The sequence below is a fragment of the Gallinula chloropus genome, assembly GCF_964237585.1.
Source record: "Gallinula chloropus genome assembly, chromosome: 1".
Classification (NCBI taxonomy): Eukaryota; Metazoa; Chordata; class Aves; order Gruiformes; family Rallidae; genus Gallinula; species Gallinula chloropus.
The window spans coordinates 158700678-158724693 of record NC_140085.1 but is presented as its reverse complement, the minus strand read 5'-3'; the positions used below and the strand labels follow the sequence as shown (position 1 = coordinate 158724693).

Below are 24016 nucleotides of genomic sequence, written 5' to 3'. Positions count from 1 at the left end.
CCTTTTCTACTCCATGTCACCAAATCCCAGGCTTTTCAAATGACATTCTGGAAATACTCCAATTAAGAGGATAAGAAATGAAAGAGTTTGTGAAGCTCAGGATCCTTGCGGGATGCTCCTGAAAATATACTTCAGGCAGTGGCCTATATTTTATGCATTCAGTATCAGCAGTGGCTTTGACTCAGTGAGGGTAATCTTTTCTGTCTGGTGAAGAGCCCCTGACTGGAAAATATCACTGTTTTTATAGCTAAAATAGAAAAAAAAAAAGTGAATGTTTCTATTATTATCTTTATCTCATTTGTGACACTACCCTTTGCAAGGCTGATTTTTTTTTCTCCATTTTGAGGGGTTTTTTTCTACGCAGTAAAGAAGTTTGGGTTTAGTTTTTACAGGCAGAACTGCAAATTCTTTTTCTAAATTTTTCACCCCACGTCTTGTGAAACCATTTTTCCTAAGGTCTGCAGTCTTCACTCTTATGGTAAAACAAATCCAGCCTTTGTGACTATTACTAAATCCCCCAAAACACCAGTTCCAAAGCTTCTAGATTTTGGAGGCAAACAAACCACAGCACTTGTTCCTTTTATCACATCGTTATTTTCGTGATAGACTCATGACTGTGGGAGCACAGCTCGTGACCACAGAACAATCACCTGGTGCGGCCTTGCTCGAATCCTCACTGAAATGTGGCAGCAGCAGGCCAAGGTGGGGAAGGCGCTTTGAAAAAGAAAGAAAGAAAGAACCTGTGTGCATCTGCCTCAGTCCTGAGGGTGCTGGCACAGAGGCCAGGCTGCTTTTAAGCTGCCTATGTGCAAGGAGCTTGCATCAATCTTCTGTCCAGCTACCTGCTTCCATCAAAAGTGGCAGCTGGCAGGACGCTGCCCACCAGCTGCAGGCAGCCTTGCAGCCAGCAACATTGGGTTGTACCTGTTTGTGCTCATGGATGGCTGTGAAGGGCAGGCAAGGGATTGCCCCAGATTTGAGGGAAGAGTGGCTGGAAAGCTGCCCAGCAGAGAAGAACCTGGGGGTGTTGGTTAATTACCAGCTGAACATGAGCCAGCAGTGTGCCCAGGTGGCCAAGAAGGCCGATGGCATCCTGGCTTGTATCAAAAATAGTCTGGCCAGTAGGTCTAGGGAGGTGATTGTGCTTGGCACTGGTGAGGCCACACCTCAAATACTGTGTGCAGTTTTGTGCACCGCAGTATAGGAAGGACATTGGGGTGCTGGAGAGAGTGCAGAGGACGACAGCTGGGCTGATTAGGGGTCTGGAGAACAGGTCTTATGAGGCCACACTGAGGGACTTGGGGCTATTCAGCCTGGAGAAGAGGAGGCTAAAGGGAGGTCTTATCACTCTCTACAGCTACCTGAAAGGAGGGTGTAGTGAAGCGGGTGTTGGTCGCTTCTCACTAGTGACTAGCCATAGGACAAGAGTTGCACCAAGAGAAGTTCAGATTGATATTAGGAAAAAATTCTTCACCAAAAGAGTGATGAAGCATTGGAACAGGCTGCCCAGTGAGGTGGTGGAATCCCTGGTCCTGTAGCTGTTCAAAAAACATGTAGGTGTGGCACTTTGGGACATGGTTTAGATGTTATAGTGGTGTAGTGCTGATGGTTGAACTCAATGATCTTGAAGGTCTTTTCCAACCGTCATGATTCTATGATTCTGTGACTTGATCATTCTATGATTTTGTTGTCCCATTGGAAGTGACTCCCTAGACATCCATTGCAGCTCAATTATCTTTGGGTTGTGTAGCTTTGCTTTCATCAGCCAACTTGCACTCACCAACCTGCTGCAGAAGATGCTGAGCACATCCTTCCTGCACCCCAGTTTGGCCTTGGAAGCACGGGTGACATGATCCATGTCACTGCAAAACCATGCAGCCTGCCATCCCTCTGTGGCCTCTGGGACTCTCACCACATAATCACTAAAGGTAAGGGAAAGGGGCAGGCACAGCAGTATGGTCGGTGCCTGCTGCCACTTGTGTCTGTCGCCGAAGGCAGGCTTGACATCGCTGTCATCACTGCCCAGCACAAGCACAGGTCTGTCTGCCTCCCTTTTCCCAGGTCACCAGGAGAAGCAGCCACAGATTCAGCTCCTCCAACTCTTTCCAGTTCCATCTCACTTGTCTTTCCATCAAGGGTTGGTTCTTGCCCTTTGTCTTGGGAGAAAAAAATCAACTTTTACAGGAGCATCTGCCTGACCTGAGCCTCTTCATTTGGCAGCATCCAGAAAGCGGTGTGTCCCCCTCAGCAACGTGGTGACATAAGAGTGCCCAGATGCCAGCAGCACACTTGCAGTGGCAGGGAGATGGATGGTAACCTACAAAGCCTGCCCAAGAGCCACAATAAATACTCGAACCGTAACACCAACTCCATGCTGTGTTTACCTGCTTGATTTAAATATAGCTTGAACTGTGTTATATTGTCATGGCTGTTAGGTAGACATATCCTTGGAGGAGTAGGGAGGCTTATTACCTAAAGCAATACACAAGGAGGGAAAAAAGACTTTTCATTATAAAGATGGTGTTAGAGATGTAGGAGTAATGCTTTGCTTATCCAGTGACTCCCTGCTTGATTTCAAGTAATTTTCTTCGCATACAATTATGTTTCATTCATATATATATATATGTATATATATATATATATATATGAGTATTCCTTTCAGCTGTCTTTTTCTATTTGGAAAGAAAACTCTTTGGGACAGACACATTCTCATTTAGATTCACACAGTATACTTCAAGTCCTTGCTACTGTGCCCATTCTCATCCATACCAAATTCCTCAGTCACTGTTTGCTCTTTAAATTGTCCAGATTAGATTCCACAAATGGTCTTGCAGAGTGTATTGAATTTATGGCAGCAGTGGCCAGTGCACCTTGAATTCATTCTGATCACCGAGTCACACAGCTCAGACTCCAGATTCCAGATGTAAGCTTGTCCTAGCACTTTTAGTTTCAAAGCGAACCAAAAACTAGAAAGTTTACATTTCCTGATTTGGGATTTCCTGATTTGGGATTAGAATGAACACGAATCTTGCAAAAAGATCTAAAATCACAACTTCTCACCCAACCATGGCAGAAAACAGGGCATTGATGAGTCTCATTAGATTTTTGCTCCTTTAGGATAAAATCTTACTAGAGCACCTCATTGCTTTGTTTTAAAACTGGACTTAAATCTTATCCCTCTTTTGGAGTGATTCTTAAGCACTAGCGGTAGATTGACCCATACCAAACCTCTACATCTCATGCCTACATCTGCCAGAGTTCCTGGCAGCCCTGAGGAGGCTGTGTGAAGTTGTTCTCTTAGGATCCAGTAATTGAAGTACTTAACCCTATCATGAAAGGACAAGAGAGTGCAACTCCACATCAACAGAGGATAACCCACCCTCTCCTCAGTCAGAAGGCAACAAAAGTCATTAGTATATTGACACGGTAGATTTACAGTACAAGGCTCTCTCTGACTCGGATTGTTTTCCTGATGAGCACTTTTCCTGCCGAGCCTACTTGTCTTGACAGAAACATCCTTTGATAAGCCTTGCTGCCTCTGGAAATACTCTTTTCCTTCTAAATCTTTTGTGATTTTTATTTTGGATGTAGATGTTTTAGGAAATTATACTTGCATGCGATACACCAGCAGTTTGTTGAATTTTCTCTCATCTCTGAAGCAAACTCTGAGAAATGAAATTGTCCATCTTCCTCGGAGAGCCCGGAAAGAAAATCTGGCCAAACACAGAACTTCATGTCACCACACTCAGCACATGAACACAATGCCACAAAGCCTCTACGCTGACTTTTAATTCTTTCCCAAATCTATATATTCCATTTTTATAATGCAGATTTGTATATTTGGATTAAAATAATCCAGAATACAAATATCTGGGACATTGAAATCCAACTCTAGTTTTACTTAAGCTGAATGACTGGCAAACAGAAGCACTAGGGGAGGGAGACCTACTGACCATTAATTCTGGATGAAAACATCATATCAGCGGAAGCAGGAGTCAGCATGCCGTGTCTGCAGGTTTGGGGTGTTCTGGTAAAGCATTGGCCCACGTTGGGGCGCAGATAAATGCATTTTGCGAGCTCTAAATGCTGATTCCGTGCATCTGCCCTCCCTCGGGGTGACCCTGTGGGGCCTGAAGCCCCCCGGGCACGGACGGGTTTCAAAACGGCCGTGGGCCCTGAGACGGGATGCTGGGGATGCTGGGGCTGCTGGGGCTGTTGGGGATGCTGGAGCTGCCGGGGCTGCCGACCTGCCCAGCCCCCCCCGGCATCCCTTTCTCACCTCCGCCCTTGGCTCATCGTCCTGCTCTCACCTCCCCGCCACCCCCTCCTCCCCAGCCCCCCTTCTCCTTCCCTTTTCTAAGGCGGAGAGGAGGCCGACACCTACTGACAACCCTGCAAACCTGCACCCGGAGAGGGGTGGGAAGGCTCGGTACCTGCCGGTGCACTGAGGGGCTCCTCCGGGGCGGGTGGGGGTGTCCCTCCCGGGGGGGGGATAGGGGAGCTGTCCCTCCTCGCACCGCCCATCGCTCCGGGCTCAGGGCGGGCAGGGGTTTGCATCCCCGGCTGCACCAGGCTGCGGAGTCACTTGGCGAAAGACACGGGGAGTCCTGCGGGCACCATGCGGCTGGAAGGGAATTTGCATATGCATTTTTCCCCTAAGAGGGAACGGATTTCAAATGGTCGTAAAATTAGGGTTTAACGGGCCGAGAAAGGTGCTATAGTCTGATTAACTAATTAATTAATCACAGCCATGGACGAGGAGGAGCTTTTGCACCTAAACTCCCTCAAGAAGGAGGTAGCCAGGTCCTGAAAACAGGACAATGCCAAAATATCCCTGAAGCCTATAGGGAAAACTGTGTTGGGTTTGATATCATACAGATGACATCTTAAATATTTTATGACAGTGTACACTTAATTTCAAAGTCTGTAAGGTGGATCCTTCACCAAAACTCCCAATTGTGTACTCGGGCTTGATGCCTTGCTTTGCTCCCTGTATTTTCAGCCACCTTAGCACACAGCTGTTTCTCTGTAGCTCTGTCTACTCTAGGCAGGCTGCTAGGTGTGCCACTCGTGGTGTAGGGAGAGGAGGGTCAGAAGGCCAGGAGCTGCTGTCAGGGTAGCCATCATCTCATTGCTGAATCCTGAGTTATTTCAAGGCATCGAGTGTCTACTGAGAGCTTCTTGAGTTTGGAAGGCAATGAAGCTGTGTCAAGAAGTAACTGCTAGAAGAAACGAAGTTAAATGTAAGGCTACTTCAAGTATGAAGTGGAATTGTCCTTCCTGCTCTGTAGTGAAAGGACGTGTCCCAGCTCTTGCCGTGCCTTAGAAATCATAACACTTCTCACAGCTGTTGGGAGGCTTGAACTGCTTGCCTGTTATAACACACACAGTTCCATGTAAACCCTTGAGTTTTATGAGAAGTAGCCACTTCACTTCTGGTACCAGACAAACTTTTCCAGGACAAATGAAAGTCTGTATAAGCTTGAAATAACTCTGTCAGTAACTGTTTACATTAGCTATTAACATTTTTTTGCTGTTCACAAAGAATCAGTGCTTAATGGCTAAGCCTTGCCACAGAAAAGCCTCTGGCATTTTATCGTTAAGATTCCAGCATATTTCTGGTGCTGCTTTTATACTTATCTGCAGTAAAATGCTGATTCCTCTGAGTGCTTCGGATTTGCTTGAATCACATTTATAGACCAGCTTTTTAGCACTGTTCCCAGGTACTACAGGAAAGGGAAAACCTGCTTCGAGTTCCTACAGATTTCCCTTTCAGGGCACTGATGTTTCCAGTAGCTTCCACTTTCCAAAAGCAATGTTTTTATTTAGTGGGTAGCTGAGTGCAGTGAACTTGGTCTGACATACCTACTTAAGGAGGCAGTGCAAATCAAGCCAAGCAAAAGGGCCAGGGTAAATGGGCCCCTGTATGGAAAGAAGTTTGCCCCAGTTGCTCCACTATTTGAAAGGCTCCACCCATTCTTCTGAAAGCTAAAGGAGGTTTAGATTAGATATTAGGGGGAAGTTTTTTTACAAAGAGAGTGGTGAGGTGTTGGAACAGGCTGCCCAAAGAGGTGGTGGATGCCCCGTCCCTGGAGGTGTTCAAGGCCAGGTTGGATGAGGCCCTGGGCAACCTTGTGTAGATCCAGGCCTGGAAGTTGGTGGCCCTGCCTGTGGCATGGGGGTTGGAACTCTATGATCCTTGGGGTCCCTTCCAACCCAGACCATTCTATGATTCCATGATTCTTTGACTCTCTCCCAAGCCAAACTGAATGTTGAATGTGGGAAGCCACAAGACATGACAATGGTGTGGAGGCACATGTTTGCCTTGCTCATGTTATTTTTGAGCATGGAGCTGTGAGATCCACCAATGACAGCCTAACCCCTCACCCGGGCAGTGGTACCTGCCCCTGCAACCAGCTTGCACACAACGTTGCATGTGGCACAAGCACTACCAGGCCACGGATGGCAAGGAGACTTCTGTAAGCACGTCAGCATCCATGCATATTTGTAAATTACTTTCCTTAAAAAAACATGCAATAGGCCACACAGATCGTTTTAAAATGCCTGTTTCTGATCAAAGCTGAATGAAACAAAATGCTAGTGGGTCATCCGAGATAGCACACTGGGCGGTCACAACCTATAGGAAACTTGCCCAGGTCTCTGCAGGCATCTCAGATGGCACTAGGAACTTGAGTGAGTTGATGACAGGTTGCTGTGGACTGTACTGTGAACATGGATACCTAAGTGTTGGAATATTAGTATGGGAGCTGAATCCGCCCTAACTCTCTAAAGTTATATATCTGTTAGTCTGAGAATTCAGTAGGGCTAATAGTCATTCTTTATTGTTATTAAAAGCCTTAACATTTTTCTTGTCAGAGACGTAGATAGCCCTTAGAGACAGAGAGAGCCAAAAAAATCCTTTCATTTCACTTTAAAATACTCTGGTGAGAAAAGTCTTGCTTTGGAAAGTCGCCTAGCTCATTTGTTTTATTTCACAAATTACCCAAGCGCCCATTTGTGCTTTATAACTGGGATTCGGTGTTAGTTCTTGATTAGAAGAGCTGTCATCTGCCTTTCTGTGCAGAAACATGAATCACGAGCAGGCAGTTATCAGTAGAGCTCCGGACCATTTAAAGTCACAAAGGCAAATTAAGAAAATATATAAATAAATAAAATAATTAGGAAGAGAGGTGGAAAAACAAAAAACATTTGTTGTACAAGAAGGCCTGGGTGAAATTCTCAGAACTTATCAGCGCTGAGAAAGTATCAATAACCGTAAAATTTCACAGCCCCCTTTTTAGAACCGCAAGCCTTAACGTTTTGTAGGGGAAATAAAGCTTTGGTTAACCTTGGCACTGGCAGACCTCATTAAAATAACAGCCTGTCACTTTCGAGTTTAAAATAACAGGGTTGTCAGTTTTATATTCAGCGGAACAATCTATGGCCTTATTCTCTAGGAAACACGGCGGGTATGCGGGGGGTGGAGGGGGACTGGCAGCAGTGCAAATACTGAGCAACACTGCCATCTCGAGGACCCCCCAAATCCCCGGTTGCTCCCTAACAGCTTGAGGGGGACGGACACGACACTCAGAGGACACGATGCTCAAACCCTGGTGAATCCCTGCCGTATGCACTTCGCTTCTTCAAAGGTGGAAAAATTAGTCGGCAGTGGCTCAGAGGCTGCTCGGGCCTCAAATTTGCTCTGTGAGAAAGGGTGGAAATGTATAATGTATGAAAAAAAAATAATCTCTGGATAGAGCAAATAAAGTTCCGCTTCACTTGTTCCAAATCCAAGCAGGTCGCCCTCGCTGAGGTACCTTAACGTGCATGGAAAATTTTGGGTGCCTAATGAGCTGCTCTGAACAAAAACATGCACCTAAGCTCACTATATCTGATCGGTGGAGAAATCAAGGTGCCTTAAAAATTACCCTGAGAGACAGAAAGATCCTTCTTAGCTAAATTCAAACAACCCCGGTCAGGTGGAGGAAGCCCATTTCAGTACCTTTGAGATGTCTATACAAAGCTGGCAGATGTAGCAAAGGCCATACAGGAGACATGTCTTTCTTGAGAGGCAGCCCCCAAAACTTCCGGGTCCGACTTAACTGCTTTTCATTAAACCCAGTTTCCAAGTGTCCTGGTTTGGGCTAGGATGGAGTTAATTTCTTTTCTAGTAGTGGATGGAATACTGGGTTTGGGAGTTAGGATGGGAGCACTGCTGATAACACACTGATGTTTCTAGTTGTTGCCAAGCAATCCAGGACTTTTCAGTTGTTCATATTTCCCTGCTAATGAAAAGGGAGGGGACACAGCCAGGACAGGTGACCCAAACTGGCCAAAGGGGGTATTCCATGCCAATTACGTCATGCTCAGCATAAAAGGGGGGCTGGTGGGTGGAGAAGCAGACAGCTCCAGGACGCGCAGTTTTGGGGACAGTCCGGTTTTCAGGACATCTCTGAGCTGTACAGCCTGAGTTGGGCGGTTCGGTGAGAAAATTGCATTGTGTATCTCCAGTTTCAGATATTTTGCTATAAAGTCCTGTTATTATTGTTATATCTATCTCTCTGCTATCCTGATAAACTATCCTTATCCCAACCAGTGAGGTTTTGGTTGCTTGGGTTTTTCTTCTCCCTCCCTCTCCTCCTCCCTCACCCCCCTCCCCACTCCCTTTTAAAGAACCAGTGGCTGTGTGGTGCTCTGCTCTCATCTGGGGCAAAACCACAACAGCAAGGAAAATGGCATGCCAAGTAAAAGACCCAGCTGTCCTATACTAACCTGCATGTGACACCCGATCCTCACCCTGAGTGTGACACACACGTGCAGCACAGACATAAAGGCAGAGATGTGCTTGATGACCCAGTCCTTTCAAACAAATTGTTTGCCACCAGTCGTGGGATGCTTTCAGATTAAATCCGTAATGAATGTAAATACCAATAGGATGTATGGAATTCCTGTGTGGCTTTCTGCTGGTATGGCATAACACAAATCAGATCATGATGATCTGTTTGCTCTTCCTACCTGGCCGTGCCCATGACGAAGGGCATGATCCCACACACAGCTCGAGCGGTCAAGCGCCGTACATATAAATCTGTTACCAAGCTGCCTGGTATTTTACAAGGACAACGTCATTTTTAATAGAGGCTGCAAGGGTGCTGAGCATGTGGCTGGGCCTGTTAGACATATCGGGGGGGAAGGAGGCAGCAGGCAGTGGAAAACTGTCTGTTTTTTCACCTGGAAATGATGCAGCATGAAGAAGTGATGTTAGTTAAGCATTGCTTGTGAGTTAAAGGGCAAAGGAGTTCGTGACTAAAGAAACTACAGACTTGAACGTTCCATGCCTTTCCTTTAAGGCACAACCCCAGGCCTCTTTCTCCTTGCAGTCTTGTAGCCGTTCTGCTGGTGCCACACACTGGCAGGATAACTTTACATCCCTGGCCTGAAGCCCCTGAAATCACAGTATCTTGTCACAAGCGTCCCCTTGAAACATCTTCTGAGTGGCTGCACTGCCACATACCCACCTACAGTACATCATCCACAGTGGCACCCTGGGACACCAGACAAGCAGCGTCCACTGAGCAGCCAGAAACTTCTATACATTTTTCCAGGGTGTAAAGCATTACTTCTCACTGAGACTTTGCATTGAGATGTTTCTGAGCGTCCCCAGGGAGAAGGTGCCGACAGAAAAGCAAGCTGAATGTTCTGCTTGCCTTTCAAAAGGAAAATATTTCCAAATTGCAGAATAAATCTTAAAAAACTAAATAAAAAAGCCATGCAAAAACATTAGGAAGAAGAAAATAAAGTTAATAAGAACCATTTCTTCTTAGTACAAGCAAGACTCCATATTACTTTATTTCAGGCATTGCATTGAACAGTTTTTGGATGTGTTCCACCACCTTTGAGCACTACCTTAGCATCTTCTGATATTCCTCTACCTGCAAGAATAGGTTTTGTATTGGTGGGAATGAGAAATCTGGAAGGACTATGAGATGGATTTGCCAGAGGAGAACTTGGCAGGGGAGGAGAAAGAAAAAAGGGAACTTACTTTTTTTAAAATTATTTTAAGGCTTTCACCTTTAACATTTTCTTTTTGGGCCTCCTTGCTTCTGGGCACACATTATCCTGCTGCTGACAAAGCACGTTTCCATCAGAAATAAAAACAAAGTGTGTTCCATGGGCAACTAGGTACCCACTTCATGAACAAGTGCCTTTTTCAGATCATCTCACTTTTAGTTCTGCATGGTATTTTCCATGTTTTTTTGAATTTTCCCGGTGAGTCTTTCAATTTATCCAGATGTCCTGAATTAAAATAAGGAATGCTAAGGCCTGATTCCTGCTAAAATGATGGACTTGCTTCTTTGCTCACCTCATTACTTTGGAGTGCAAGGTGAGTAAAGAAGACAGAAATGTCAGTCAGCTTTATTTACCTGCTTATAACTGAGTCCATGCTGGCAGGACTGGAACTGAGCTCATGGAGCTGTTCCATGTCCTGCTGATGAAAGGCATCACATATGTGACTGCCTGGTCACACAAGAAGGCAGTGTCAGAAATAAGAAATGAACTGTGTTTCTCAATGTAGGGCATGTAACTAGACCTTTCCATAACTCTGGATATGAATTTCTCTTTGGAAATGATGCAAATATTTAACCTACACAGTAGCGCCTTTCTTCTGTCAGCAATTAAGCCAGGTAGGATGGGGTTTTGGGCAACCTGGTCTAGAGGAGGGTACCCCTGCCCATGGCAGGGGGGTTGGAAGTACATGATCTTTGAGGTCCCTCCCAACCCAAAGCATTCTGTGATTCTATGAAGGCCAGGCTATTTTAATATTCGTTTCTATATATCACCGCCTGAAAATTACAAATGTAACTCTTTGCATATCTCTTGCTATATTTTTTTATCTTACAAGAGAGAAAGTATTGGAATTCAAAGCAAGTTTAGTACTTTCAAAGGGGCTAACAAAAGTAGCCCACTATAATATCAGGACTACATCAAGAAGATAGCTAGGGGAAGTCAAGATAACTACAGCCAAAGAGATCTAGATGTCTTCACCTGAACAAATCTCTGCTAGAGAAAGTGGAAGGGAAATATGCAAAATTGCATACCCCTAGTGTTCCGATGTTGGAATGTTGCAGAGAAGTCTAACCCAGCTTGAAAGTTAACCTTTAATTCAAAGAAGAGGAGATTCCAAGGAATCATTTACAAGGCCACAGGTCACTAGGGGGATGCAGTCTGACTCTATCAATCACAAGCAAGCAATGCTAACTGATTCCTTAGTGGTTTTTATCCCATTTTCAAGGGACTGTACATCCATTACATGCTTTTTAAATGGTGGTGGTGATCAAAACAATGTACAGTGGAACATGCATAACCATGAGGACTATTGAGACACTTTGTGCAGTCATGCTTGAGGACATCCCGGAACTGAAGCCACCAAACCCACAGGCAGAAGTACATATTGCAGGCATCACATCACCTAATTCCATTCAAAGCTAGATTAAAAGTACTCCAGAGTCCCTGCCTGCATGGCAGTTCATCTTGCAGGAGTGAACTTGGTGCTCCTCTGCAAAAGGCAATCAGAGACCACATTGCACTTCCAGAAAGCCAGTTTCGGGCCGAGGTTCAAGAAACTATTCAGGTAGATACATAAACTCCACTGCAGAAAGCCTGAGAGGGTTAACAGAGTTCTGGTCACACAGCAGGAAAAAGCAAGGCTTCACAGGCTGAGTCCACAAGTGATTATTTAAAGCTCGATGGTGAAATAACGCAATGGGGATGGGAAGGAAATATCTGGGAAGAATAAAATGCACCTGAATTGGAGGCATCTAGAGAGGGCTGCAAATGGCAACCTATCCCTAAGCAGTAGTCAGTCATTGTTGCTGCTGCTGCTTTTTGCGTGTCATGTAAATGTCTCCCTCCCCCCCAAAGGTTATAGTATGGGAATGACACCTCAGGGGGATGTCTGTGAGATCTAATTAGCTGCCGTTTACCAGCAACCCTGGGTAAAGTAAGACCATCTCCCTTCACCAGGTGCACTTCTGAAAATAATAATAGTAATAAAAAAAAATTATTCTTAAGAAATGTAATGATTTGTTGTCTATATTCAGTACACATATAAAATATGTAAATAGCATTTAATATCTTCAGAAGTGACCAGGGAATGGGCATCCTCATTTTAAATTTTCGGGGAGTGTCTGGAGAGTCTGTGCAGCATGCAAACTGCAAGAACCTCCCTCAATTCTTTTGCTGACTTTTATAAAAATTCAAGGTTTGTACTCCAAATTAACAGCCCTTACAAGGACTGGCAGAGGAAATCACTTTCCAATAGGTGTTGACTCACTTGTGGTTCGAAACAGAAGTCTGCAGTCCTGGAGCACCAGCTCTAATTTGATTAAGATAGAAATCTGAACATAGCTGTAAGCATCTGAGTTTTGAATAGTTTAAAATAACTTCCCGATAATGACACAGATACTGCCCTGAAAACTAATTGCTCACCGCCAATATCAATCAGACTGCTTGTGTAGTTATCCAGGCACAGGCAGTAGAAGAGAAAATCTGTCCCCTTGGCTCTTGCGTTCCCCGAGCTTATAGGAATGGACCTTCCTCCCCACAAACTCTTACCCCTACATTGGCTGTAGGATTTCCCTCTCTGATTTACTGCTCTGCAGCCTAGCATGAGTTTACGTGCCTCTCTGTGAACACCAAGCAGTTTAACCAGGCAGCCTGTGGTGGTTAACTGTACCACCCTCGGCATGGGCAGAAGGAGAAGAAGAGTGGCTGCTGTTCACCCACAGACCCTGGTCCCATGGACCAAAGACTTGAGAAAGGGCAGCATCCTGAGACCGTTTCCACCAGTGCTGAAGACTTGCCCACGCTCTGGAATATAATTTTCAGCTTTAAAAAGGCTTTAAAGGCTTCCAAATGCTGCTAGTATCTCATACGAAAGCAAAGCAACTAGGGCTTGGCAAGGGGTATGGGGGAGATTTATAAGGTGTCTATCATGGCAAGAAGCACTGTCAACAGCTCAAGCAGCCAAATACTGTCCTATTTATTTCTTACAGATGAAAATGCGGACGGTGCTTCTGAAATAACATCCTTGGCTGTTTCTGTCTCCTGGCTTATAAAGTGACATTCCACAGAGTTTAAGCACGGGGAAGCAGCATGGGCCATTTGCTCAGAGAGCTATCATGTCTTCAGAACAAAAGATAAAAGAGATAAATAGCCAAGTACAATATTGTATCTCAACAACCTAAAAGCCAATCTCAAAACTGAATGGAAGAATGGAGAGCTTTTATTTCTTGGGCTTTTTTTAAAGAATAAAGCTCAGTGATTTCCTTTGAAACCTATTCAACAAGCTCCCCTAAATCCTATTACAACTTAATGTGAAATGCATCTGTTTCCATAAGAACAACGGTGGCCCCATTCATCCTTTGTAGTCTGTCCTTTGTTGTGTTTTCTACCTATTTTTGTAGATTTTTCCACTCTAGTAAACCAAACGCAAAACAAGAACTGATAACATTTCAGCCAGAGCATTTATTTATGAAGTCGTTGCTGGAAATTCAGTTTGTTCCTGCTTGCTGCCTGAATCGTGCCAAATTATATTATTGTTCAGGGAGTTTATAAGGTAAAGAAACTGCTCCGATACTCTCCCAACATTTCTTGGATGTGAAGCCTGTATCCAGCTACAGGTATTTATCTACAGCGAAGAGTGAAGATGGGTATAGTCTCTGCATGCATGTGTACACACAAGATTCTCGTTGCTGCTGAGATCCAGATGTCCTGCAATGTGTTCAGCCCCTGTGTCTTAAATCAGTTCAGCATCAGCTCTGCACCGCATCAGTTTTTTTAGAACCTGCACGTGTAGCTCTCCATACAATATCTAAGGCGTGACCACGTTGGTGGGTGAGGCTTTATATCTGATGTACACGGTTTAACTGAATTTGCACGCATCAGGCTGTCAGGCATTTTAATCCTTAGAAAGATGTGCATGTAGAAAACCTTAGACAAACGGAGACTATAAAGAGCAAGGTGTAAGATGCTTTCATTAACGTCTTGCCTGTGGAAAAAGGTGACTTTGATTATTTGTACTCCTCAAACCCAAATGTTGAGTGTTTGCTCATAAATAGAGGAATTAAAGTTTTAGTACCTTCAGCCCTTTTAACCTTCACCATCATCCCCATTACAGAATTAAACAGTCTATTATTTAACACGATAGTTAGCATGGTTGGTATTTCTAACCTGTTCTCCCTCTCGTCTCTTAATCAGGTAACAGACATTAAAGAAAAGCTAAAGCTCTCTAAAAAGTTCTGGTCAACATTACCCTACACAATCTGCAAGGACGAGCGAGTGACAGCCGGTCCGTCAATCGAGGAGGACTGCTGGAACGGCCACACCAAGGCGAGGTGAGGTGGACCCCCTTCCACCACACTCAGTCCGAACCCCCACCCATCCTGAAGCAGTCACAAAAAACGAGGGCATTTCACAGAACTGTTTTTATAAGAGTGAAGCAGAAATGAGGGGAAGAAGTAATCGTCCACACGCAGCTTGTAGCCGAGATTGCTTATTGTCAAGGTGCCATTAAAGCCAGAGTGTGAGTCAGGGTAAATGCTCACAGCGTGTCAGCATGTGAACACAGAAAATGTTCATTGGTTCAGCTCCAGAAGGATAATTTATACCGAGATTTCAAAGAGCTCTTTAGCTCCATTTAGCATCCCCGTGTTGGGACTGACAGCTTGCGAAGCAATTGTGCTCCTGGGATATCATACTGGGATGAAACAGAAATTGGAATTTCAGATCTGTTTGCTATTGGTTGGCAAAGATCAGGGCTATTTGCTGGGGAAGGAGCGGGGGGTGGGATAAAGAAAAGAAAAATAGCCCATGTAGAAGGCTTGACCTTATGTTACTTCATCTGTGGTCATCTGCCCTTGTTTGCAATGAGTTTTAATTTTCAAATTTGCTTGGCTCTGGCTGTAGCAGGGCTGGAACTGGCAGATGAGCAGGTGTCTCCAAAGGCCCCAGTGTGGATTCATCAGCAGACAGAGAAGAGGACCTGATTATCCATGCTGAGAGGGAGAGGAATTGTCTCGAGGACCACGTTGGGGGCAGTCAGGTTTCAGGTCTGCAGCGGTAGCCTGTGTTTTTTGGAAGACAGTAGGAGTGGAGAGGTTTGAGTGTCTGGTGGGCACTGAATCTGGAGAGTGGTGATGCTTTCTGGCACTCAGGGACTGGAATCTTTATATTTCCTCTTACTTGGTAATACCCATGAAACAAGAATACAAAAATGAGCCAACAGCAATATCAACAACAACAATAGGAAAAAATCAAACAAGGCGGAGGGGAATTGAGACAAAACCACAAAATATAAAAAGCCCCTCAGCGAAAATAAGACAACATAGGAAAAAACATACAAACCTGTTAAATTTCATTTTGCATAGATGGAGGGATGGTAGGGTGGGTGGGTGGATGGATGGACAGATACATAGATTGCACCCATCCTATCATCTAATCATTTTTATAAGAAACACACTTTACAGTGGGAGGTTTTGCACTGAACACACACCCTTTTTCCTAGCCTTACTGCATAGTGCTCACAAGAATTTGTTTTAAAGACAAGAGCAGAGGGCTGTTCAGGATGCTCTGCTAGCCCATTGAACCTACTTTTAGATGCACATGAACAAATCTCTCCAAAAGCAGGAGACACTGCTCAGTTCCTAAGTCCCAGATCCCAGGAAAGCCCCTAGGGACTCTGAGAAAGACAGTTAGGCAGGACTCGTCACAGAGGAACAGCATGAAGAGAGAAATAAAAATATGTTTTTATCTTCCTCTATTATATCTCTTCTTGTTGTTGGGCTTTGTAAGATAGGACCCCAGGCCAGTGTGCTGCAGCAGTTAAAAGGAGTTTCCAGGCCTTCCATCTGGATGTCATGCATCACGTCAGGGTGCCTGTGTTAGTAAGAGATAGATGCTACTCTTTCTACAAAAGAGCAGTCAAACATGCTAGTATCTCTCCTGATTTCTGTGACCAGCACTAGTGTCCGTACCATGTCTGGCCAATACGCTTCAGCTCTCTTCTGCTCCTGCACTGAAGGGTCTGGCACAACTTCCACCTTTGCTGGGAGTTATGGCAGCGCATTTGATGTATGGATGTAGCTTATCACCCCTCCTTTTGAAGTTCTGATCCTACAAGAAGACTAGTTGTTTTCATGATGCCTTCTGAGATTCATGTTCTGGAGCCATTGAGAAAAGCTATCCTCTGCTCATAATCTCCTTGACTAATTTAAGAGAGACTTTTCATTGGCTTTGGGATCGCAGCTTCAAAACATCCTGAAAATAAGCAGTCTCAACGGGCCCAACCACTGCTCCACTGTCCAGTTTCTATTTCATATCCACCCACAGAGGAAATGTGTAGTCATCATCTTAATAACAGAATTCAATAAATGCTTCAGGTGGAGAGAACAGTAATAAATCAGAGAGATACCATAGAATTGCCGCAGCCCGTGTGTGAAATAATATTGGAAACGATATTGAAAACAACTATCTTTAGATGGAAAGTCTCCTCTTGACCGGTGGACAGGACATTCACTGCAGCACAAAGAAAACATGTAAATGCTTCCTTGATCGTACTGATTAGTATCTGATACCAGATGCTCGTTTGTAAGAACAAGGGCAGCAGAATTCTTGCCAATATGTGCATATCTGCTTGCATTCACTGTGTTGTTCACAAAAGCACCCCTGTGCTATATGCAAAGTTGCAGTTTGAATTCCAGGGAATATGACAGTTCATGACAGAGAAAAAAAAAGCCACCTTCTGTTTTCCTAGATATTAGTACTACAAGTGAGATGATAACATGGTGTTGGCTACTGTTGGGAAAGGAGATTGTTGCTGGTTTGATCAGATCCTGTGGTAGTATAAAGAATTAGAAACTTTGATTTGCCAGATAAGCATTAAGCCTCATGTTTCATTTTACACATCACCTTTTGATGCTGTTTGTACAGGCCAAAAGAGATACAAACCTGAGATCACAGAAAATGCGGCTTTCTCCTGAGAGAGGCATTACTCCAAGGTCACTTGTGGTTATTACCCTCCCCAGATATCACTTTACTACTATGATTAATTTACGGTGACACCAGGTTGCCAAATGAAGGTCGCCAATTTGCAAATAATCATGGGGTAACAGAGTCATCCATTTGGTGTTCTGGAAGGGTGCACTTGGCTCATTGCCGATCCTGTACGAAGAACGGTTTTAATCAGGTCACGTCAGGTAGAAACCAAGTGCTGTGGAAATAGGAAAACATTTATTAGGAGGATGAATCTATTTTTCTGAAAAATCCATATTAAGAAAAATAATAACAGCTACTTCAGACAAAGTGTCTTTTAGAGAGATGCCCAACAGGACTTCTCCACTGTATCTTGAACATAATTTTATGTTTAAAGAACAAATGTCTCCTGCCAGATGCACAAAGACATTTTTAAAATATATTTAGGATATAAGACCTTCATCACGACCAAACTTTAAAAGATAAAGTTAACAGATATACAGATAAATTTATACAGATAAATTCTTAACAACTGGTAACCTCTTCACTAATAGACGTTTTCCAGAAATTGAGGAATTTTCCCAGGAATGATGGAATTTAAGCTTTAGGAGTTAAGCCAAACCCCTTGAATAAGTGGCTTTTAGTAAAATAACAGTAGCCAAATCTGCCACTGCTCTGATGGTCAGGAGAAAAACCTGCAATTGCTCCAACCAACTTGTTTCAACCAACCCATGGGAGACACTGTGCTCATGCAGTGTCACCCTGGTGCTCATGATCACCAGGACCGTAGACCTACAAATGCATCTTAGCTCTGGAAGGCTGTAATCTGTGGAAGAGGAGAGAACTGTGTTCTTTTCCATAAGGAACCCATCACTCGTCCGAGTACAGTGAAGTAGAAATAGAATTATATATGAGACAGACAGTAGCTATAAAGGGGGCGGGGTGGGGGGTGGAAGTAAGGAGTAAAGGGAAAAATGAACACTGTCATTTTCAATGTCCTGTTCAAAACAACAAGGTATTTCCCCAAAATGAACACAGGATAGAGTCTCAGCTGGCCTGAAATTTTCCTCTTCTGCCACATGTAGGCAAGTGCCTGCTTCCCCAGCAGAAAGCCTTTAATTCCTGGTGAAATTCAGGTGGGAAGAAAGATTTCCCCCCAGATCAGTGGGGGGAACAGTGAGCAACCCTGGGAAGGTTGCTCACTGTTGACCAGCAAGGCTTGCAATGAGAATGAGTTGAATGTCCTTTACCTGGAGCTAGACAAAGATAAACATTTACCACCACTAGTGAGAGTATGAATAAACCACTTCTGGGCAAATACTGCCTGTTCTTAATTGATAGCTCCAGTTTATTTTTTCAGCTTTTTCCTTCCAACAAACTGGCAGATGAGCTGTTTTCTCCTTCTATCTCCTTGAGCTTTTCTCCAAGATGGAGAAAAAAAAAATAAAATAAAATAAAATAAAATACATACCCTATGGGGATTACCTCCTGAGCAAACAGAATCAGATTAGGTGATCTAGTTAGCCAAACAAGCCAATTTTCCACTGAAACTTATCTTTCTGGACCAGATGTGGCTGCCTACCCCCAGCCCAGCCTGAGTAAGCCTGTGCTGCATTTTGTACTCCATTGCCTAACAGTTCTGTGCACCTGGAAAAACTCTAGTGCTGCCTAGGTGGGATGCTCCAGTTGCACTGTAAGCAGCTGCTGCAGCAGCAAAATACAGAGAATGCTGACCTTTAAGGCAGACGTCTCTTAAAAACCAGAAGATTCCTCCTTTGGTTTGTATGGGCTTTTTTTTTTTCCATAGTTTTTAATAGCTACAGCCTTTATATAAATGACCTGAAAGATTCATCAGTCATTTTTAGACTTGAAAAGGAAGCAGACACCCTGAAACATCAACTGCATATATAAAAAAAAAAAAAAAAAAAAAAAAAAAAGGAAAAAAGGTGGGTTTAAATAGACTTTGCGGTACTTGGCTATGATGATGCCAAAAGACATCTTAGTTGTGTCTGCTGAGACAAGCAAGAACTGTAGAAAGGCTGAGAGGAATAGAAGGCATTAATATTTTAGAAAACAATGTAAATTACACTAAAATCCTGACATAGCTGAGCAAGGAGCAAACAGCAGAAAACAAACGCTGTTGTTCCGCCCCTCGCTGCTCAGGGGGCTAAGGGAGCTGATGGGTTTTTTTGCTAGGAGGATGCAAAGAACAGACACTGATTCAGGCTGGCACTTCTTTTCATTTCTAATGGGCATACCGTCCTCGTAATGGCCAGGAGTACAAAGAGATCATTAACGAGAGCAGGAGCAGCAGCAAAGCTTAAAATTCACAGGGGTGTCTCCCCGTACAGAACTGCAGCACAAGCAGCTGTGTTCAACAACTTTGCTCAGCCAGCAACAAATCTCCTGTCAAGAAGCGGTCCCAAGGCATGGCTTCCGATTTGGTGTGGCTCAGCCTCACCCCACACACGTCAAAATGCTTTTGTCACAACGTGCGCCGGGGCTGCCTCTCGGAGGCTGCCACTCATGAAGCAGTGTGTTCCCCTATCTGTACCAGTCCTTTAAGGGAAGGAAAACAATTCAAAAAGATTTGCATTCAATGTAGGTTTCATAGAATCACAGAATCACAGAATCATAGGGGTTGGAAGGGACCTCCAGAGATCATCGGGTCCAACCCCCCTGCCAAAGCAGGTTCCCTAGGACATATCACTCAGATAGGCGTCCAGACAGGTCTTGAATATCTCCAGAGATGGAGATTCCACAACCTCCCTGGGCAGCCTGTCCTAGGGCTCTGTCACCCTCACTGGGAAAAAGTTCTTCCGCATGTTGGTGCAGAACTTCCTGCACTCCAACTTGCAGCCATTGCCCCCTGTCCTGTCCCCACAGACCAGTGAAAAGGGGCTGGCTGATTCCCCCTGCATCCCCTGCTTAAGATAATTATAGACTTTAATTAGGTTCCCCCCGTAGTCTTCTCTTCTCAAGGCTGAACAGCCCCAGTTCACTCAGCCTTTCCTCATAGGAGAGATGCTACAGGCCCTTAATCACCTTCATAGCCCTTCTTTGGACTCTTTCCAGGAGATCCCTGTCCTTTTTAAACCAAGGAGCCCAGAACTGGACACAATACTCCAGGTGGGGCCTGACCAGGACAGAGTAGAGGGGGAGGATCACCTCCTTTGACCTGCTGGCTGTACTCCTCCGGATGCACCCCAGGATCCCATTGGCTCTCTTAGCCACCAGGGCACACTGCTGGCTCAGTGGCTTGTCTGCCTTTTTCCTCTGCCCCGTGGAAGCAGGTGAGCTAGTTCAGTGAGGAGGGCAGAGTTCAGCTTCACATTCAGACATGTAAATCCATGCACTTAAATGCACAATGAAAAGGAGGAGAAGTACCTGTAACTACATTGTTCCCGACCCACAGGGTCTCTTCGAAGGACACATCTGGCCCACATACTTAAAGCACAGGAAAGAAATGGAGGATAGCAGCGTTGGTGTTGCTTATTTAGATGTCTCACCCACCCAGATGCCTGTGGGTGAGACAATAAGGAGTCATTTGTGTTGCCCAAGTGAGCGTCTTGTCATTTGAGACTCTCCAGCATGTCTGAGATGACACAGGACACTACCTACTGTCTGGACCAGAGGCTGGGCTAGAACTACTTGAGCATTTTAAAACCCATGTGTTAAGGTACCTTAGGAAAGCCCCAATATCCTGTCAGCGTAGTCAATGACGCTGTTCTCTATGCCTAAATACACTTATCTACTGCTATGTGAGATAGTCTAAATAGTCAAGACACCCTCATGGAAGTGTCAAATAGGACACTGGAGCTACAGGATATTCAAACCCTACTGGAGTGGCAGCAAGATACCAAAGAGCATATGCCCTGGTGACTGAAGTGGCACGCAAGACTCAATTCAGCAGCCTAAAAAAAGACACCTAGTATAATTTTAAATTCCCAGATATCAAAGACCCCCCTCTCCAGCCTGCAGATATGATGCAGAAAGCCTCACCTTTCAGGGCTAGTAACAAGGAAGAAGAACCAAGAGCATTCAAATGGCACCAGATGTCTGTCTGTGCAACTAAATCCCAGCAGATGAAGTCTAACAAAGTAGTCATTTGGCCAAAGGCACACAGGACTCCAAGAGCTGTCCCCCCTCCACTAACAGATAAACTCCTGACTGGTTTTGACAGGAACTTCTGCTGACTAGATCTGGAGACAGTGGAACTCTGCTTGCATGTAGACACCTGCATTTAGGCATGCAAGTTTTGGTATCTGAATAAACCTAAAGATGAATTCCTCAGCCTCTCAAATTCTTTTGCTCTGATGCCCTAAATGCCAAGAGGCACATTCAACTGGGAATTTAAGTCTCCATCTAACCTTTAGGCAATCATAAAGTAATGGATTTCTTGTGATCCACATCCAGCATGACTCCCTTACACATTTAGGTGAGGTGCACTGGACCATTCTGCTGGGTGATTAAGCCCTTCCACACAGGAAAGCTTTGAGGTTCACCAGATTCTGAGGCAGATACTGTGGGATGTGTGGCAGTCTGACTGAATCACTTAACATCTGAATGGGATGGCCTATTTAAAGTTAGATGGTCTTCAGAAGGACATCAGACCCACACAGATCACAGTGCAGACTGTGGACCTCAAGAAAAATCACACACCAGAGCATTCTCTAGCTGCTTTCAATTTCCAAACTAACTCATATTGTCTCTGTATAAAAAGATCACTAAGAAGCTGGTGCACTCCTATTATTGACAATAAGACAAGACAAAATCAAACATCAATCAGCCAAAGAAAGCCTGTCCAGAGCTAGCCATAGCTTCTTGTGGGTGACTTGCAATAAAGAGCAGCTAACTCTTCATAAACAAGGAAAGCAATCCACAGGAACGCTCAGAGATTTCAAATTACTTCTAGCTGGTAACAGCTATGGCCATTGTCATGGACAAGATACTGGGCAAGATGGACATCCTCTCTGAGCCAGTAGGACAATCCTTACATTCTTGCTTTTTTTAATCAACTGCACCTTGAAATCACTGATTTATTTCTCAGCTGAGTAATTTATCTACAACAGCCATTTCATTTGTAGAGACGTGTGACAGATGGAGGTGCTGTTCCTTCGCAGCCCAGAGTTTCCCTGAGTGCCAAGGTCTCCATCCTGCTGCCTCCAGGCAGCTCTGCAGAATTATTTCCAATTTCTCTCTTTGGTGATTCATAACACTGCAGTCTGCAGTCCTCCATACTGGGGGAGTTCTCACTGTAGTTCAGCCTGTGCCACAGGAGTCTGGATTGGATCTCTACGGTATTGTTATTTCTCATTATGGTACTAGTGAAACAACAGGACATGCAGTCTGAGGATGGGTATTTCCAGCAGTCATGTTTTGTTCTTATATGTTCACACTCCCCCAGGATTATTTCCATGTAAGCTTTCAAAGGCCGCTGATGACAAATGCGTATCATCTTGCAAAGCAAGGACCTGTTATGATGAGACTAACCCCTTCCCTGGTGCAGCAAAGCAGTCATCATTTTGTGAGCCTCCAGAAGTGATACAAAACTTATTTTCCCTTAACCATCACTTCAGCAGAGAAAGTCCTTTCCTCTCCCTTACTTGCACATACCTTTTTAAGGGTTGTATTTATTTTCCAGAACAATGTGAACATAACACTGCCACCAATACCAAATTTGGATATTGATAAAGAGCTGAGCTGGTGCAAGTGAGAGTGAAGTAAAATACTCCTGTGCTTTATCTGGTTCCAGGCATCGTGAAAGATTGCCATTAGTAAGCTAAAGCTAGTCTGTGCTGTCGTTACTGGCTGAGCACATGCCCACATGAGGAGTCCCACCAACATTGGTAGGATAGCCAGGTATACAAACTGGTGATGAAATCAGTCATATCCCAATAAAGAACACAAACAAAGGGTAGATCTGCCCCAAATCTCTTGAGGTCTAAATGTGACACAAAGAATAGTAAGCAAATAAAGACAGATGAGAGAGGGAAGCAGAAACACACTCTTTTCCTAGAGCACCGTGCCCTCACAGACAAATAATCTCAGGCCTCTGTCAGCCTAGCAGCTGTAAAACACATAGATAATTTTAAACAGATATTCAAAGTAGGAAAAAAAGGTAGCTTTGCAGGTGCCTGTGAGGACAGTTCCCTGAGGACAAAGAGCAGCAGGGGACAAAATGTGCATATTTAACAAAACATGGTGAAGACTTCTACTGTAGGATGACTGGAGAAGAGAGCTGACTTTTGTAAGGGGAAAGATGCCTGCAAAAGCACACGTGCTGCCAGGGAGCAGCCTAGGGCTGCATTTGCCAAGGTCAGGGTAGGGAGTGCTGCAGTAACCATGAAATTCTAAGCTAAGAGCTGGAAAAAGAAATTCAGATGTGTGGATCAATAGGAAATGCCATAGCTTAAATATGTTACACACAAAGAACATGGGAGATGCGAGTGCAGCCTGTTTGTAAGGGATAACGACCAAATCAAAGAGAATACTGGAGTTTGTTAAATTCACGATACCAGTTATGGTCCTGGATGTCTGATAGGATGGAGATTTTGTTGACAGTAGTAAAAAAAAAAGGGATGCAAGGAAGAACTGGAGAAGAAAATTAATCAAGTAGTTCCATTAAACAAGGAGAGTCATAATGCCTTAAGATAGCCTTCTGAACTACCTCAGAACAACAAATAGGCTGTATGTAACAAAGGAGTTCATCATTTTTAAACAGAAAGAAATAAAAACAGAAGAACGCACTGTTAAACACTTAATTGAGTGTGCAACCATTGGTATCAGTAGAGGATCTGAACACACAGTGACTTGCTACGGGCTGGTGAACCTCTTCCACAGTTCACAGAGCCAGTGCTCTTGCTAAGGAGCATGGTGAGGGTTAGGAGGTTGGACAGCTTAAATCCCTTGTGGTCTCCACGCAGCTGAGCTATGAAAAAGATCCTTTAGAGTCTGTAAAATTAAAACCCGTATTTTTTAAAATGGT

The 24016-nt window shown here is 44.3% G+C and overlaps 1 protein-coding gene across 1 annotated transcript in view; it reads left to right on the top strand.

The window, feature by feature from the left end:
• The window catches only part of GPC6 (glypican 6), a gene marked incomplete at both ends in the record, with an annotated part of 791424 nt that overhangs the window by 766458 nt on the left and 950 nt on the right, over positions 1 to 24016 (top strand). The window contains one exon of the mRNA XM_084279285.1: positions 14257 to 14393. Coding sequence (XP_084135411.1) covers positions 14257 to 14393 — 137 coding nt within the window. The remainder of the gene's footprint in view (positions 1 to 14256; positions 14394 to 24016) is intronic.